Source organism: Seriola lalandi, unplaced genomic scaffold (assembly GCF_002814215.2).
Source record: "Seriola lalandi dorsalis isolate HSWRI2012SDOR001 ecotype SW California unplaced genomic scaffold, Sedor1 jcf7180002054889, whole genome shotgun sequence".
Lineage (NCBI taxonomy): Eukaryota > Metazoa > Chordata > Actinopteri > Carangiformes > Carangidae > Seriola > Seriola lalandi.
The window spans coordinates 1288202-1306235 of NW_019525441.1; the positions used below are offsets into that span (position 1 = coordinate 1288202).

At 42.9% G+C, this 18034-nt stretch overlaps 1 protein-coding gene across 1 annotated transcript in view; it reads left to right on the forward strand.

The window, feature by feature from the left end:
* pcloa (piccolo presynaptic cytomatrix protein a) overlaps window positions 1-18034 on the forward strand; it is a 59321-nt gene that overhangs the window by 21663 nt on the left and 19624 nt on the right. The window contains exons 4-10 of the mRNA XM_087180092.1: window positions 566-4099; window positions 4287-8394; window positions 8742-10285; window positions 11901-13971; window positions 15741-15788; window positions 16432-16514; window positions 16664-16739. Of these exons, the coding sequence (XP_087036218.1) occupies window positions 566-4099; window positions 4287-8394; window positions 8742-10285; window positions 11901-13971; window positions 15741-15788; window positions 16432-16514; window positions 16664-16739 (11464 nt within the window). The remainder of the gene's footprint in view (window positions 1-565; window positions 4100-4286; window positions 8395-8741; window positions 10286-11900; window positions 13972-15740; window positions 15789-16431; window positions 16515-16663; window positions 16740-18034) is intronic.

Below are 18034 nucleotides of genomic sequence, written 5' to 3' on the forward strand. Positions count from 1 at the left end.
TTCAGGGTGCTCCCTTGGGAAAAACAGAAGTGCCTCACTGACTCACACAATTGTTGTGTGGAAAGTGTGAAAATGTCTGTAAGTGATTAAATTAATTCACTATATATGGTCTTAAAAAAGCTTTAGGATATGCATATATTCAACTGTAATGTTTAAGGGTTGGCATATAAAAAGACAAATACACATTCAAACATTCAAACACAGCCCCCCTGTTGAGTTTGCTACATGCAGCCCTTTCTGACATGCCTTGGTGAACTCCTGTCCCTGTGCATTATGCATGGACCTATCTCTTAAGTCCCATAAATGTAAAAGCTTCCCTTGAAATAGAAGAAGTTGCACCGGTGCCTTGTCACAGTGACGTTTTAACTGCGTAGAAACATTTTGTTTCACATAACTGTGTCAGAATTCAGAGAGTACATATAATTATTTGAGGGGATTGCACAAGACATTTCACACATATTGGTGGTTTGTATTTTCTAATTTAGTGGTAGAAATCATATTGCAGGGACCGATTCTAAGAATTCATACTAATTACTAACAATTTCTTCATGTCTTTGTCTTACAGAAAGAATGGCTTTGCCTCAACTGTCAGACCCAAAGAGCCATGTCAGGCCAGCTGGGAGACATGCCACCTCCATCCATGGCTTCCCCAAAGAAGCAGCCACCTGCTCCTGCTCCTGCTCCTGCTCCTGCTCCTGCTCCCTCTGCCACCCCTGCCCCTGCTGCTGTAGATAGCAAACCTGTAGTAGAAGCAGCAGACCCAACCCCACCTGCTCCTGAGACCAAGGTAGAGCCCACAACCATCCTCACACCTGATGCATCAGTTTCACCTGATAATGATGCTTCTCTTTCTGTTAGTGCCCCTCCTCCTAATAGCACTCCTCAGGAAACACCACAATCAAATGAACAAAAAGAACCTCTAGCAGCTGAACCAGTGTCTGAGCCTGTAATTCAGCCTGAACAAGAAGCTCTGATTTCAGAAGCTGTACCTGAGAAAACAGCAGAGGACCATCCTCATCCTGAGACAGAGCCATCTAATTCTAATGAACTAACACAGAGTGAAACTACTAGTGAGATCCCAGCAGTTGAGCAACAACAGAGTAGCTCTGAGAAAACAGCAGAGGACAATCCTCATCCTGAGACAGAGCCATCTCATTCTATTGAACAAACACAGAGTGAAACTACCAGTGAAATTCCAGTAGTTGAGCAACAGAGTAGCTGTGAGAAAACAGCAGAGGACCATCCTCACCCTGCGACAGAACCATCTAATTCTGATCAACAAACACAAAGTGCAGCTGTCAGTGAGACCCCAGCAGTTGAGCAACAGAGTAGCTCTGACAAAACAGTAGAGGACCATCCTCACCCTGAGACAGAGCCATCTGATTCTGATCAAAAAACACAAAGTGAAACTACTAGTGAAATCCCAGCAGTTGAGCAACAACAGAGTAGCAGTGAGAAACTAGCAGAGGACAATCCTCACCCTGAGACAGAGCCATCTCATTCTACTGAACAAACACAGAGTGAAACTACTGGTGAAATCCCACTAGTTGAGCAACAGAGTAGCTGCGAGAAAACAGCAGAGGACCATCCTCACCCTGAGACAGAACCATCTAATACTGATCAACAAACACAAAGTGCAACTGTCAGTGAAATCACAGCAGTTGAGCAACAACAGAGTAGCAGTGAGAAACTAGCAGAGGACAAGCCTCACCCTGAGACAGAGCCATCTCATTCTACTGAACAAACACAGAGTGAAACTACTGGCGAAATCCCAGTAGTTGAGCAACAGAGTAGCTGCGAGAAAACAGCAGGGGACCATCCTGACCCTAAGAAAGAGTCGTCTGATTCTGACCAACAAACACAAAGTGCAACTGTGAATGAAATCCCAGCAGTTGAGCAACAACTGAGTTGCAGTGAGAAAGCCACAGAGGAAAATCGTCACTCTAAAATAGAGCCATCTAATGTTGAACAACAAGCACAGAGTGCACCTGTCAGTGAAATCCCAGCAGTTGAGCAACAACAGAGTAGCCCTGTGAGCGCGAGAGAGGACCTTTCCGTCCCTTTGGAAAGTGAGACGCAAAATCTATTGGCTAATACAGGTTTAGACAAGACAACAGTCCCTGCTGAGGTAGGAACAGAGCCAAATCCCAAGATTAGTCAGAGTGAGGCTGCAGCTCCCCTGACAGATAATGAGAAAGTGGAGCCTACTCCAGAAAATCTTCCAGAAGTGACAACAAATTCAGTTGAGCCAAAGCCTGTCGTGATCCCTGAAGCAGTTACACAGAAAGTTTCAGTTCACCTTGATTCAAAGCCAGATTCTGCAGCTACAGATGTAAAAGAGGAGCAAACAGTTGAGGTTGAAATTGAAAAGCCAGTTGAGAAACCCCAGATAGATGAACCCCAAGCTCCTCCAGCAGTTACAGTAAACACACATTTTAATGTGGAGCAAACAGACATCACTAAAAAACTTGAGGATGACATTGTAGCGCCCAATATCAAGGCTGAAAATACTGTAGAAATAAAGGCAAAACCAGAAGCAGTAGTAGAGAAGCCAGCACTCACAAAAGATGCTCCTCATCCTCCTCCTGTAGACCACGTTGACAACGTTGAGGTCCATAAACCTGACAAGACCCAGCAAGAATTAAAAAAAGAGCCAGCGAAAAGCGTAGAATCTGAAAGCTCTTCAGTAGAGTCAGAAAAACATCCTGTCCCAGCTTCAGAGGAGAAAAGTCAGGCTAATGAATCGGAAAAGAAACCCATAGAAAAAGAGGACAAACCTGGAGCACCTAACCTAGCAGATAAGTCACCATCTGTTGCTCCAGTCGAAGGAGAAACCAGAGCTCTCGAGAAAGCAAACGAGGAGAACATGACTGAGACAAAAGCATTTGAGGAAGTTGTTACCAAAGGGGAAACAGTTAAGCAGGAAATACATGAGAAGTCTGGCGAGGAAACAAGTAAAGAAAAAATAATTGAGGAGAAAGTTGCTGAAAAAGAAACTGTTGAGGAGAGAGCTATTGAGGAGGCAGGCGCTGAGAATAAATCATCTAATGACAAAGCCTTTGGAGATGAGGCAGTTCAGATGAATGCAGCTGCAGATAGTTCCACTGAGGTGAAAGCTGAAGGAGGGAAAGCTTTAGAAGAAGAAGCAACTGAACAGAACACAACTGAGAGGACAAATGACCAGAAACCTCCAGAGGAGGAGCTTAATAATGCAAATTCAAGTCTAGCATCCTCGTCTACTGAGACAGAAACAGCTCAGACTGTCACTGAAGAAATCCCAAAAGAAGAGATACAAACACATAAAGAGATAGAAGCTGGAAGAAAACATGAACCATCACCTGTCGAGGAAAGCCTTGTTGAGACAGTGTCATTGCCAGAGAAATCAGAGGAGAAAGAAGCAGAGAGTGTTGCGCAGAAAGAGGAAAAGCAGACACCTTTAGATACCATGTTAAAAGAAGATGATAAATCTGAGGAAACAGTTGTTCCCCCACCTCCTGATTCTAAAGAGCAGGAAAAGGTCAGTGTTGAGAACCCAGTGGAAAGTATAGAGATGGTGTCATCCTCAGCTGTTATTAGTGAGACACAAGTTAGTGATCAGGCCTGTGAAGAGAAACTCATTCAGGATGAGATAGAGGCTGGTTCACAAAAGACAACCAGCATTGCTGAAAATCAATATGAGGTAGAGAGGGAGGCATTAGCTCAGACGGGCAGTGATGAGAAACAGCTCGAGAAAGTTACAGAGCCGTCAGTCAAAGAGGAGGAAGCAAAACTTTACAAAAAAGAGGGTGAGCCACAACCTGTTGCTGGCAATATCCAGGAAACTATTCCATTATCAGAGGCAAGCACAGTCTGTGACAAAGACGCCACTGCACAGTTTGATGTAGGAGAGAACACAATATCAAAGACGGAAGAAGCTTTTGAAAATGGAGGTGCGTCTGTATCAGTAGCTTCAGTCCCTGTAGCAGAACCTGAAATCCCAGTCTCTGAAGTTAGTGAGCAGGACAAAGGCCCAGAGGAGGGGAACACTAATGTGGAGGAGAAAGAGGAGGCTAAAGCTCAGCCTCAGAGAAAACCCAGTGATGAAGATGCAGTTGCTGAGGTGACCATAGTATTAAGCACAAGTAGTGGTAGATCATACGATTACCTTCGCACAGCATTTGTTTTATTTCTAAAGACATTTCTAAAAAGCATCTAACATGCTCAAAAAATTTAAATATTTATTATATAATTTTTTCTTCTTGTAGTATCTGAGGAAAAAACTTACTTCTGTCTTTTTTTCAATCCAGCAGGTGAAAACAGTGGAGACCCTGAAAGAGCCTGGAGATAAAGAAATGGCTGCAAAGGAGAGCAGTCCCACCAGCCCATCAGACCTAGCAAAGCTGGAAAACACAGTCCTTCCCATTCTTGAGGCCCAGGCAAACACACAACTGAAGGATGAGGAGGAGAAACTAACAGACACCCTAAAGACCAGACGTAAATTAGAGGTCCTTCCTCTCTCACCTGACTCGCCTAGCTCAGAAGATGACAGAGAACTATCTGAGAAGAATACCAAAGGTACCACAAAGAAAAAGCTCCTTGTCCCCATGGATGTCAGAGCAGATTCCCTGGATGATAGCAGTGAAAGCTTTGGAAAAGAAAGCCCAATGTCAGGGGATGATGAAGAATTTATTCGGAAACAAATAATGGAAATGAGTGAGAATGAGGATGCTTCCCCATCTGATGAGGAAAACCTAATCCGGCGAAAGATCAGAGAGAACGAGAAAAAACAAATGGAGCAGAAGAAAACAGAGGCTGTAGAGAGGAGCACGTCAGGAAAAGCCCGGCGACTTACAAAGAAAAGCACTATAAGTCCAGATGATGGAGAGGATAAACAACTCCATGGCTCATTGGATAAACCTGACATAGACAAAGGGGGACCAGAAGCAAATGAAGAGGAGAATCAAAGTGGTACTGCAGTTCGCAAATTCCAAAGTATGGAGCTGAATGCAACCAGCTGCCCTATGCGCATAACTAATGATGATGGAGAGCTTGAAATGGAAAGCCTTACAGACTCTCCAGATGATCGGTCTAGAGGTGAGGGGTCATCCAGTCTACATGCATCCAGCTTCACTCCTGGGACATCCCCAACATCCCTCTCATCACTGGATGAAGACAGTGACAGTAGCAGTCCCAGCCATATCCGTTCTGATGAAGGTAAACAACACAGGAAAGCCAAACACAGACAACCTGGTCAAATGCTGCCAACTATTGAAGACTCCTCTGAGGAGGAAGAGTTACGGGAAGAAGAGGAGCTGCTCAGGGAGCAAGAAAAACAGAAGGGCTCAGGGAAAAAATCCAAGAAAGACAAAGAAGAGATTCGAGCACAGAGGAGGCGAGAGCGCCCGAAGACACCACCGAGCAACCTTTCCCCCATTGAAGATGCCTCACCAACTGAAGAACTGAGGCAAGAAGCTGAAATGGAAGAGATCAGACGATCATCCTGCTCGGATTTCTCCCCTAGTATTGAATCAGATCCCGAAGGGTTTGAAATCCATGCTGCAAAGATTGCAGCAGTCCAGAAAACATATCAGCTGCCTACATCTGTATCTCTTCACTCCCCAACAGAAGATCAAAATACTGATAAATCACAGAAAAAATCTCTTAAATCTGCTGATGAGGCTTATGAGGAAATAATGCTGAGGGCTAAGTCTCCAACCCTTGATAAAGGTGAGATTCAACCAGGAAAAGAGTCCCTTTATGGAGGCATGCTCATTGAAGACTATGCCTATGCATCTCTTATCGACAATTCAGCAGTTGATTTTGGAGAGCCAGAGAAGATTGTTGTTCCCTCTCAGACCAAAAAGCTGAGATCACCAGATGAAGTTTATGAAGACATGATAAAGAAGAGGAAGGAATTCATGCAGCTGGAGCAGGAATATCAAAATATGCAGCCGAAAAAGGAAAGCACTAATCCAGAAATTGTGTTGGAACCTGCTGAAAACACCTTCACTAAAAGCAGTCCAGTAACACTGGCCAAAGACGGGAAGCCATTGTTGGATGCTGAAGCAGCCTATGAAGAGCTAATGAAAAGAGTGCTGACTCCCGGAACAAGTCCAACTCAGCAGGAGCCAGAAATGGAAGCCACCGCATCTAGAAGGGCACTCCACCCCATCCCGGACTTAAAGGTGACGCAGTGCTCTTCAGGAGAGTTGTCCTCTGATGACGAGAGTATGATAAGAAAGGAAGAGGAGATTACTCCAGTATCAGACACAACATCACCAACAGAAACTGAACCTGTTGGAGTGTTTTCTGAGTCTTCTCCATCATCCACAGCGGATCAGCAATCTCACACCACAATTGCAGCATCCCAGGCTGATGTTGTCGACTTATCTAGTGCATTCACAAGAGTGTCGGTCCCTGTTATTGCCAGTGTATCACCCTTGCCCACAGTTCCCCAGTACACACCCAGTATTCCCAGTGTAGTGTCAACTGCCCCACCTGTGCCCCCTAAGCCAAGCGTCCTGCGTAGGGCTAATTCTCAGGAAAAAGCAGAAGTACCTGTTGCACCACCACTGCCTCCCCCCACCCCACCAAAACCTACTGTTTTTCCCAGGAAACCTCCAGTTCCACTTCCACCTCAGGCTTCAGCAGCTCCAACCAGACCAGAGACAGTGGCTATGACTACAGCCCAAGGACCACCTACAAGACAAGCAGTTACACCAACATACAAACCTCATGTTCCCCCTCCTGTTCCCCCAAAGCCATCCATTCCTGCTGGGATTGGCGATAGCCACAGACCAGGACATGGTGTCAAACCACCAATTGCACCAAAGCCTGGCTCACAGCCTTCTTCACCTGCCCATGTCCCACATCCACCAAGACCAACTGCACTTCCCACTGGTCCTCCTGACATAGCCCTCAATCTGAGCCCCTCTTCTGAGACCAAGCAGTTTCAGCCCTCACCAAAGTCTCCTTCTTCTCCAAGATATGCCAGCAATCTTCGTGACACATATGTGGTCATCACACTGCCATCTCAGCCCAGCTCTCCAGTAGACAGTGTCTCAACTCAAGCTCCCAGTAGCCATGGCCCAGCATCTCCTTCACACCAAGCTCAGCCCCAAAGTTATTACCAACCACAGCCTCAACCTCAGTCATATCCACAGCAGCATCCAAAACCAACCCCTCCTCAAACAACCAGGGTGCCTCTGGCATACACACGAGTCACAGAATCCATTGAAAGCCAAGAGATTTGTGGCCCAGAAAAACACGTATCTAGTTCTTGTCACATAATTGAGGCTATATCTGCCTCAGCACAGCCACCTGTGGTTATGCCTAACCTCATCTCTCAAGTGGTCACCACAGAAGTCCAAAGGACAACTGTCTCAGTTGTTCATGAAAGGACACCACCACCAGTGCCGGCTCCAAGGGCAAATGGTGTCCCAATCTCAATGGAGAAACCTAAGTCCCCAATGCCTGCACAGAATGGACAGGCCTTCCAACCTTCTGAGGTGGTAGATCTTAGGACTATGAAGGTCGACCCAGAATCAGGCAGGAATGGTGTGGATCTTTCTGCTGGCACAGACTCAAGACGTCAGTCCTTTGTGACTGATGTCAGTCGCCAAAACAGTGCAGTGCAGTCATCGGTGGTCAACCTCAGTGCTGAATCATCTACTGTCTCTATAGTGACGGATAGTATCACCATTGTGACCTGTGCTGCAACACTCCAGCGATGTGACAAACTAGATATGTCTCAAGCATCTTCAGTGCCCCTTCAGCTAACAAAAAATAAAGCGTTTGAGCCTGTTTCTCAAATTATTTATCGGCCAATTGATTCTCAGCCCTCCAATCATGTTGGCACAGAGATCCCCATCAACCTCTCAGTTGGATCAAGCACAGGTGGAGGAACTTTCCAGACCACCACTCCTGTCACTATTGCACCAACTTGTGTTGCAAGTTGTGTTGCCAATGGATTGAATACGGGTACAACCACAGTGGCAGGAGCTGTTGATCTTAGCACAACAAAACCATTCCAAACTGTGGTATCCGTAGATGGTGCTTCGGCAGAAACGGTCACAGCTGTAATCACAGATGATGATGGCAAACCAGTGGATCTGACTGCAGGAAAAAGAGCTGTATGCTGTGATGTTGTCTACAAGCTCCCATTTGCCAGAAGCTGCACTGCTCAGCAACCTACCACACCCTTGCCTGAAGACCGTTTTGGATATCGTGATGACCATTATCAGTATGACCGATCACCTTATGGCATGAGAGGGTTCGGTGGAATTAAACCATCGATGTCAGACACAAACCTAGCAGAAGCTGGCCTGTTCTTTTATAAGAGTAAGAACAGCTATAATTTCAGTGGCACCACAGAGGGTGCAGTAGATCTTACCTCAGCAAAGCTTTCTGATGCAGGTCAGTGCAGTGACATTGCAGACCTGTCACTTAAATGTCACTTTGAACTGCCACCACTCATTCACGGCTAACGTGGCAAACATTTTTGTTTGTTTTTGCTTTTTATTTTTATTTTGCATGGACAATTCTTTTTTCTTTTCTTTTTTTTTGTTCTGTCATCATAATGCTTTTGCATGTGCCCGCATGCTGTTACTGTACATCTTGTATATGCTTGTTGCACTTCTCAACATTGGAGGTTTTTTTTCCCTTCTCCGCCCTTTTTCATAATTTGGATAAGGCATGGCTTGCTTCAAAATTGAATAAGTCTGAAATATTTGGACTCAACTGATATTTTTGACTTTTGACAGGTGAAGCTGTTGACTACTCCAAGAAAGGGACTTACGCAGGAATGACAATTCCACCCTATTCCCAAGCCAGAGTTACAAGTGCAGTTGGTACACTCTTTGGTACAAGCAGCGTCTTGAGGTCATCAAATGGCGTGGTCTATTCCTCTGTTGCAGCACCAATCCCATCTACGTATGCCATTACCACCCAACCTGGGTCCATCTTTAGTACAACATACAACACTCTGTCAGGTATGCATACCAGCGACACCATGCCTTCCCTGTCCAACCTCCAGAGCTTGCCACTTACCCGGTCCCACAGTTTCCTGTCCACCATCTCCACTACTGCAACAGAAGAACAGGGAGATGCCCCACTCAATCTGGAGATCTCTAGAGGGGGTACTACTGCTGCTGATTCAGTCACCACAGCAACAACCTCTTTATCCCTTGACACCTACACTGATGCATCCCTGGAGGCCATAGCTGCTTCACTGGAAGCTCTGTCCTCACCCATGGTTCCTGGGGATGGCCAATATCAGGTAGAGCGTGAGAGGCTAGAGATGGAGAAACTCAAGCAACAGCGCCTGGCTGAGGAATTAGAGTGGGAGCGCCAGGAGATTCAGCGGTTCCGTGAGCAAGAACAGCTCCTAGTACAGAAGGAACTGGAGGAGCTGCAGGCTATGAAGCAGCAGATCCTGGCCCAACAAGAAGAGGAAAGACAGGCTCACTTAATGATGCAGAAAGAAACCTATGCCCAACAACAGCAGCAGCTTGAGCAGATTCAGAGACTTCAAGAGCAACTGCGGGTGCAACTGGAAGAGCAAAAGCTTCGTCAGATGTACCCTGGTGGGGACATGCCAGGGCATGGCTTGCAGGAGGCACTTGTCTTAGGACCTGATGGCACAGTGCTGGCCCGGAAAATTACGGATAGTGGATGCCAGACAGATGATGAGGATGAGACTGTCAGCAAAGCTTACACAGCAGGGAGAAAAAAGAGAAGTGCTAAAAAGAGTGTTGACAGTTGTGTGCAGACTGACGATGAGGATCAAGAGGAATGGGAAGCTCAGACCAGAAGCCGACAAAGCCGGCCACGCACGGCCAGGGGTGATAGAGGTGGCCAGTCAGAGATGTCTCTTCAAGCCCATACTGAGATTTCTATACAAACAGATACAGAGGGAAACATTAGAATGGACACCAGGATGGAGCTGTCGGACTCTGAGAGGACCTCACCAAAGAAACGACCTACCCCCTTAGAAATAGGCCAGTCTCCTAACCTCAAAGTTGATTCCTCTACGCTTCAAGCCCCTCCTAAATCTCCAAAAGTGCTCTATTCCCCCATATCCCCCTGCATATCCCCCAGCAAATCCCTTGAGTTTGTGTCCTATGAGAAATCACTGGGTGATACAAGCCCACAAAAGCTAAGGGGAAGTACAGATCCATCAAAAGCCTCTCCAGCAAGTCCCAGGGGACCAAAAGCCATGCAGAGATCCATGTCTGACCCCAAGCCCATGAGTCCAACAGGAGAAGAAAAGGCAACATCTGGCACCCAGTATGGTGATAGCTATACTGTGAGTAGCACTTAAGTTAGAAATGTTGTCCAGTTGTTTATGGAGAAGTTTTTCTAGTTTGAGCAAATTTATTGATAAAATACCACAGTAATAGCTCCAGTGATGTTAGTTTTTCTTGGTTCATTGTGGCAATAGGCTTTACACTATTTTTATTCAGCAGCATACATGAGTAAATATTTGTACAGTGTACACAACAAACAAGATAAGATCACCAGTATAGTATAGTATAAATTATTAAAGTTTTCAGATATTATCCTGTGGATTAATATAATCCAAGAATTATTGCTCCATACAAGTCAAGCATCTTGGAACACCAACAAAACCATCCTTTTTCATGTCACGCTCATGTAGCACAAGTGACATGATGGCTCAGTAGTTAGCATTCCTGCCCCGGAGCAAGAGTTTGCATGTTCTCTTCACGTTTGCATGAAGAAACTTGCACATCATACTGTGTGGCATGCATGTATGTTAGTAAGAAGGAATACTGCTGCCATTTGTGGCCTTAGAAGTGGCAATTCACACAGTTTGCTGCACCATGACTGCTAAATGCTCCTCTAAACAGTTGGATAACTCAAACATAGAGGAACAACTGAAAAAATAACTATTTAATAGATTAAATAGGATGGTGAGTCAACCAAAGACATACTTTTTTTTGTCATAGAATATTTCTATGAGCCTGGTATACAAGGAAATGTAGTTATACTTAAATCAGTCTAATGCTTGGGATATGCATATATCCTGCATTCAGTGCTATACTATTTTTATCCTGTAAATTGGTGTGACCTTAGCCCAAGGGATGTACCAACCTCACATTCTGACAATAGAGACATTAGCAAAGTTACCCAGTGCAGACTTGAATGTTCATACTAATACATATTATATGTAAAAGCTTAAATTCAGCTGTATAACTTTAAGAATTACAGTAGGCATTTTCTACTTAAATACTGTATTATGTGCGATGAAAACATTCAAAGTAATATTTGAATTTTTTGTTTGCTGACATACAGAATGGAACATAGTCATAAAAGAAACAACTGAACAGGTTGCGCATACCCGCTTAGACATCCTATGTTGCTCTTGGCCCCCATGGGGTATGGAAGTCAGTTTTCTGCCTCGGCAATTCACTGCTGAGAATCTCATACATACATAAAAGGATGGGAAATAAGCTGAGCTTGCAGGAAAATATTGAGCTGTCAGATATCCATAGAGGCTTAATGTGAATAAATTACTTCTTATGAGACTACACTTAGGATTGTACAATTTAGCAAGTAGTCGGTACCATTTTTGGGCAGGAATACATATTTAACAGGGATGTACAAAGGGTGATCAATACATGTGTTTTCTAATAACCTTTTATACATTCAAATACACAATTTTCACCTCCTAATTTATAGTCATGACCAGAATTGACATCCTTTTCCCATTTTTAAACATTTGATTACATATATGAAATCATGCAATATTTTGCAATTACCTCATGCTAATTTTATCTGATTAATATGGTTCAGAGAACTTCATTTTTACAAAAAGCTGACTCATTTATTAGGTAGATTAAGAAAACGGTTTAATACAATTTCTAAAGTGCTAATAAATTTTTCATTTATTTTTCCCACAGGGGAAAGGCTCAGGTGGCACACCAACAGGCACTCAAAAGAAGGTGAAGAGGACTCTCCCCAATCCACCGTCAGAGGATGAGTCCACAACCAGTAGCCAGACAGCATACAGCACTGGTTCTGCCCGCCGAAGAATGTGCCGCAATTCTAACATGGCACGTGCCAAGATTCTGCAAGACATTGATCGTGAGCTAGATCTGGTGGAACGTGAGTCTTCCAAGCTCCGCAAACGACAAGCAGAGCTCGATGAGGAGGAGAAAGAGATTGATGCCAAGTTGAGATATTTGGAGATGGGCATTAATCGGAGAAAAGATGCGCTGCTGAAAGAGAGAGAGAAGAGAGAAAGGGCCTACTTACAGAGTGTTGCTGAGGACAGAGATTACATGTCAGACAGTGAGGTTAGTAACATCCGAGAGACTAGAGGTGGGCATGGAGGTGGTGAAGATGAAGAGATTGAAGGTCATGGTCTTGAACGTCCCAGGACAGCTCCTCAGTCAGAATTGGATGACTTTGTCCCACCTCAAACCAAGCATGAGTATGGAAAATACTCCCAGTATCAATACCCACAAAGCCAATACCAGCAGACTCTGTATCAGACACCCCAGTCCTACCAGTCTCATTCCATCTATTCCTCTGTCCCCTCGCTCACTAGCTCCCAGCAGCAGAGTTACCACCAGATGCTCTTGTTGCAGCAGAAAGCTGCCAGACAAGCAGCCCTCCTCTCAGAGCTGGATGCAACTAAATATGATGTCATTAGTCGCCAGCCTGATCCCACATCTTCAGCTTACCTGGGAGTCAAGTATGACAAATACGGCAACCACCTAGACCTCAGAGCCTTGGAGGTGGGAAGTATAGCAGGTAGCCCCATGTCAGCTGTCTCTGATTCCTATTACCCAGATGTAGATCACCATACGCCTCGGAGTTACATGCTGCTGGAAGACGCTGCAGAACTGGCTAAGAGCTCCACAGGCCTGTCTTCATCTTATAGCCTGGCTGAGAGGGAGCTAGCCAAGGCAGAGAAGCTGCTGCGAAGAAGTGCTGCAGATCTGGGGTCTACTGACTATCTGGGATCCACCTCCAGACTTCATACTTTTGGAAAGACCCCTGATGAAGAGGATACAATGGAGGAACCATATGAACTGAAACTCCTGAAGCAGCAGCTTAAGCAAGAGTTTAGGAGAAGTACGGGTGGGACAGAAAACTTAGAACAACTGACAGGTCTCTCCCAGCACTACTATACGCCAAGCACTAGCATCTCTAGTTACTCCCAAAGACACTACCCAAAGTCAGAAAAATACAGCATCAGTCGACTTACTCTAGAGAAGCAGGCAGCTAAACAACTCCCAGCATCTATGTTGTACCAAAAACACAAGACTCCACTATTAGATCCTAAAATCTCCTCCAAGTATTCCTCTATTACAGACAGCAGAGGTCTGGAAACAGACTATACCAGCTATCTGGGGTCTACGAGTGCATCTCCAAGATCCAGCCGGCTTATGCAGGATGAAATTACCTTTGGCCTTCGTAAGAATATTGCTGAGCAGCAAAAGTACCTTGGGTCCACCTTGGGTGCCAACTTGGCTGGGTCACTAAATTTGGGCCAGAGTTTGGGATTGGACTCTGCTTATCCTAGTGGTAGCCGCTCAAGACCCTCATCCAGGCCCACGTCTTGCTATGGCCTGGACTTGTCTATCAAAAGGGACCCTTCCAGCTCCTCATTGAGGCTTAAAGGGGACGGTGAAGCATCTGGAGACGGACCAAGTTATCAAACCCCCTCTGGTCGCACTAAACCCACCAGCCTTCCTATTGTGCAAAGTGGACGTGGCCGAATACCTATAGTGGCCCAGAACTCAGAGGAAGAGAGTCCCTTGAGCCCTGTTGGGCAGCCTATGGGCATGGCACGTGCATCGGCTGGACCTCTGCCACCCATCTCAGCTGATTCAAGAGACCAGTTTGGTTCCTGCCTCTCCTTGCAGGACTCCCAGCAGCAGCAACATATCAGGGAAGAGCCAACCAGGGGTAGGGGTTATGTGCTTCTGGATGACCTTCAGGGCACCATGTCAGATAGTGAAGGTAAAAAACATACTTGTCACGCTGTCTCTCTTTTTCTATTTAATGTTTCATCCTTGAGAGTGTGTGATATTTGTTTGTCTTGCATGCGTTTAGTACCAATGTGGGTAATATTTAGCTATTGTGTATTTATTGAAAGTCTGCATGTTTCGACGTTTTCACGTTTTCATGTTCAACCATAACTTTGGTGAATATATCTTCATTTTATTTTCTGGTACATTTGGTCACTCTGATGAGATCTGGTGTGCATGCATACTTTTGTACATTGTGCTCTATGTCTTATAGTATGGGCTTGAATCTTTATGCATGCACTGTGTTTCTCCTTGCATTCAAGATGTTGTGTAACCGTTTCCTATATTATTTCGCTGCATGGCATCGTACAGTCTAACTTTATGTTACAGCTACAATGTGTGGGAGGCTTCTGCTTGTGGCAGTCCATATTTTATTTAGAGCATGCTGTCATTTGTAGCTGTTTCTATTCAGATTTTCAAGTTGCTCAAATCCTACTAAGTAAACGAGGCTTGAGGCACAATAGTTGAACTTATGTCAGATTTAGAAAACTAATTATTTTTTCACAAATGATACACTGAAAAAGTGCCTCCCCACTTGAAATTTACATAATTGGTCCAGAATTCTATCAATTGAGCCAGTTCTTCTAAAATGACTCTTCAAAATGACAGTATATTGTACTGTAACATAGCGGTACCAACGGTACATGGAGTATATCTTTGGATAGTTGTGTAAAGTGGATAGTGGATATTATTGGTGTATTTCATAATCACATTTAAGTTTATAAACGTATTTGTGGGTTTAGTTATTATGATAACAAACTATAGATTAAACCCTCACTGCATTATAATGTCATAAAAAAATGTCAAGAGTCACAGTAGAAAGACCTTGATTGTTTTTATGTTTGAAATGCATGATATTTGGTTGCAACACTTACATATGTGTAATAAATACAAAACTTTAAATTGCATGTCTTGTCGTGAATACTTGCTTGTATGTATTGTGATACATCAGTGACTTTATGTTGCATGAAATACATTTATGCCTGTTAATCTTTCTATACAGTTCTTCATAATGCATTTCCTAAAGGTATTACTGCCTAACTTTAATCAAAAACAATGCACTCTATTAGTATGGCCCATTATTCTCTGTGTTTTTTATTATAAATCAGGAAAGAATCTAATGGAAAAAATCAATAATGCAAGAAAGCACTGAAAATCTAATTTGCTGAACAAATATTCCATTTCATTATTTTTCTCTACACTTTCTATTACTGAAAGCATGCCGTATTCTCAGCCATCATCACTCAGAAGACCCAGTTTTTGTAAAGTGTGTTGAACAGTGTCTTAATACTATAGGAAAGAGAACTAAATTTTTAAGAAAATTTGGGTAAATCTCACTTTAGTACAATCTCCTCTTTTAAAACTCTTGGATATTAAACAATAAACCATTAATTTGATATAAACAAGATACTGTCAGTGTGTACTCTTGCAGCAGTGACTAAATTGTATCCCAATAAATACTGTGTTTCATTAAGTACTTCATTAAAGCTGAGAACAGTATTTTCATTAAAGCAGCATCAAAATGTGCCAGTTTTAGTAAGTGCAGACTCTGATGAAAGTACGATTTTTTACTGTATCTTTCTGGTTTAAAAGTTTAAAGGTCCCAGTTCGCAGTTGTCTTGAATGCAGCATAATTACTTGTTATTAAATTCATATGGATCCCGTCATTTTGCAATGTAAACTGATTTGCCTTGATTCCAGCCCTAAGTGATTCCCTGATGGCTTTGAACAGAGACGATGCAGCCAATGGTAGAGTATTAGTTCAGTTCTTTAGTCATCCATTAGCTAACATATTAACCTTGCACCACAAGTCAAATGCAGAGCTCCATAAAATGATGACTAAATGTTTGGGAGGTCTAAGACACTTGTAAAATGGCATATAAATACCACTTTCACTTGCAATTCAAAACAAATTTTACAGATTTTATATGCAATTTTACAAATGTCATATAAGATGTACTGTACATATGTTTTGGAAGAAACACATTCACCTTCATAACAATTGAAAAATATATGCATACCCAACATTTACATTCATAGAAAATTACCGCACTATAGGTTTAGATTTTGCTTCTGTACATACTGTACTAATACTATTTTTATTCAAACTGCATTATTGTTTCCGCTTATTTTCCAGTACCTGTGAAAATTTTGTGTTCCTCAGCGTCCTTTTTCCTTTTCACAAAAAAGTGAAATAATAAATCAAAATTTCTTTTGGCCATTTTACCTTCCTCATATTTTTATCCCTGTTTATAATTAGTATTTACTTTAAAATTTTTGCTATATGGCCTGTAATCACCTTTCAATGAAATGAATCCATTCTCTCCAGTAGGATGGAAATGTCCAAGTTCTCAGATTGGTTCTGAAGTAGTGCCTGTTTTTATCCCTGAAGCATACCACCTTAGACGAGAAGAGACAGACTGGTTTGACAAACCAAGAGATGGGCGCTCAGAGAACGGACAAGAAAAGAGACAGGTGAAACAGGAAAGAAAAAACACACACACATACTGTACACTGGGCACCTAAATGCCACATATATGTTCATGTTGCAAAGAATCCATACTTAACTGTTTCCCATTTACCTTGTACATACATAACATCTCACCATTGTGTATGGACCACAGGGAAAAGGCCCATTCTACCCCTTCCCTCACCTCAGGGTCAAACTGCAAAGGGATCCCAAAGACCGCAGTGTCTCAGGTAAAGTACCACAGTTTACATTTCATTCAATAACACCATCAGCATGCTGCTGCATGAGTAGGACTAGTGTGCATTCAAAGAGGCATGTATTAAAAGCTAATGTGTTATTGACTGAGGCATGCATTAGATCTTATTGACCCCAATGCTTACTGACTGCATCAAATATGCACTGTTTACAGCACAGACATTGTTTTCCTTTTATTGAATATGAATGATCATAAAATGGATTCAAACTTATTTAAAAAGGGTAAAGACAGTAAAATGTACACAATAATATGGATCATAACGTCTCATTAGGTTTACAGAGCATGACTAGTATGCTTTACACATTTTATTTACTTGATATTCATGCCAAACCTCAACAAACTGGCAAGTCACTTCCCCTGCCATTACGTTCCATCACACCGTTCCTCCAGGCTCAAAGCAGACAGACATTTCATTTCCTGGCTTCCCTTTTGATTTGGCTCTTATCCATGCTCATCAGTCAGTGCCATGCTCAAAATGGCGTATCCCTCACACTCAGGATTATTTTACACAATTAACAAACAGCCCACAAAGGAAGCATTTTGTTTATGAGGGCCGGGTGCTGAACTGAGTCATTTTGCTCATGCTGCAGTAACCATGTTTAAGACGTTTATACAGTAAAATGATGGAGGTTGTGGTTCTGTGTAGGTGAAGGCCTTTTTATGTGTGACCTGCAGAGGAATACTAGATGCATTTGATTTGTGGATAGTCAGTAGAGGAGTTGGCATGTATGCTGTTACAAATGCAGTGCCTACAGAACAGTGAAATATTTATTTATAGATGTATGTATATATTGATAAATTAAATATATTAATAAATTTGTACAACAAACATTAAATGTGTTTTTAATACTCTAACCACACCAAATGACATCACATATATTTTATTTGTGTCAAAGGCTGAGATGACACTTCCTGCTACTCTCCAAGCTAGTTACCTTTAGCGTGAGTTTAACTTAGTCAAAATCAAAATTGGTTTTAGCCATCTCTCAATTTTAGTTTATTATGGAATATTTGAAATAATTAGCTAAATTATTATAATTACCTTTTCAATTACAGGTTACAGGTAAGGAAAATGGAAAAGTAAATGTAGGCTAATTTTGGCTTCAGCTAAGATTAGCTGTAGTTTTCACTCTATAAATCTCCTCTACTTTAGCTATTTGTCTCTGTATGACAATTTTACATACAGTATGTCTCATGGTAATTGCACATTTCTGTACCATACTGATTTTTCTGTGGTAAAGTTGATACCAAAAAGTAAAATTCCTGTCT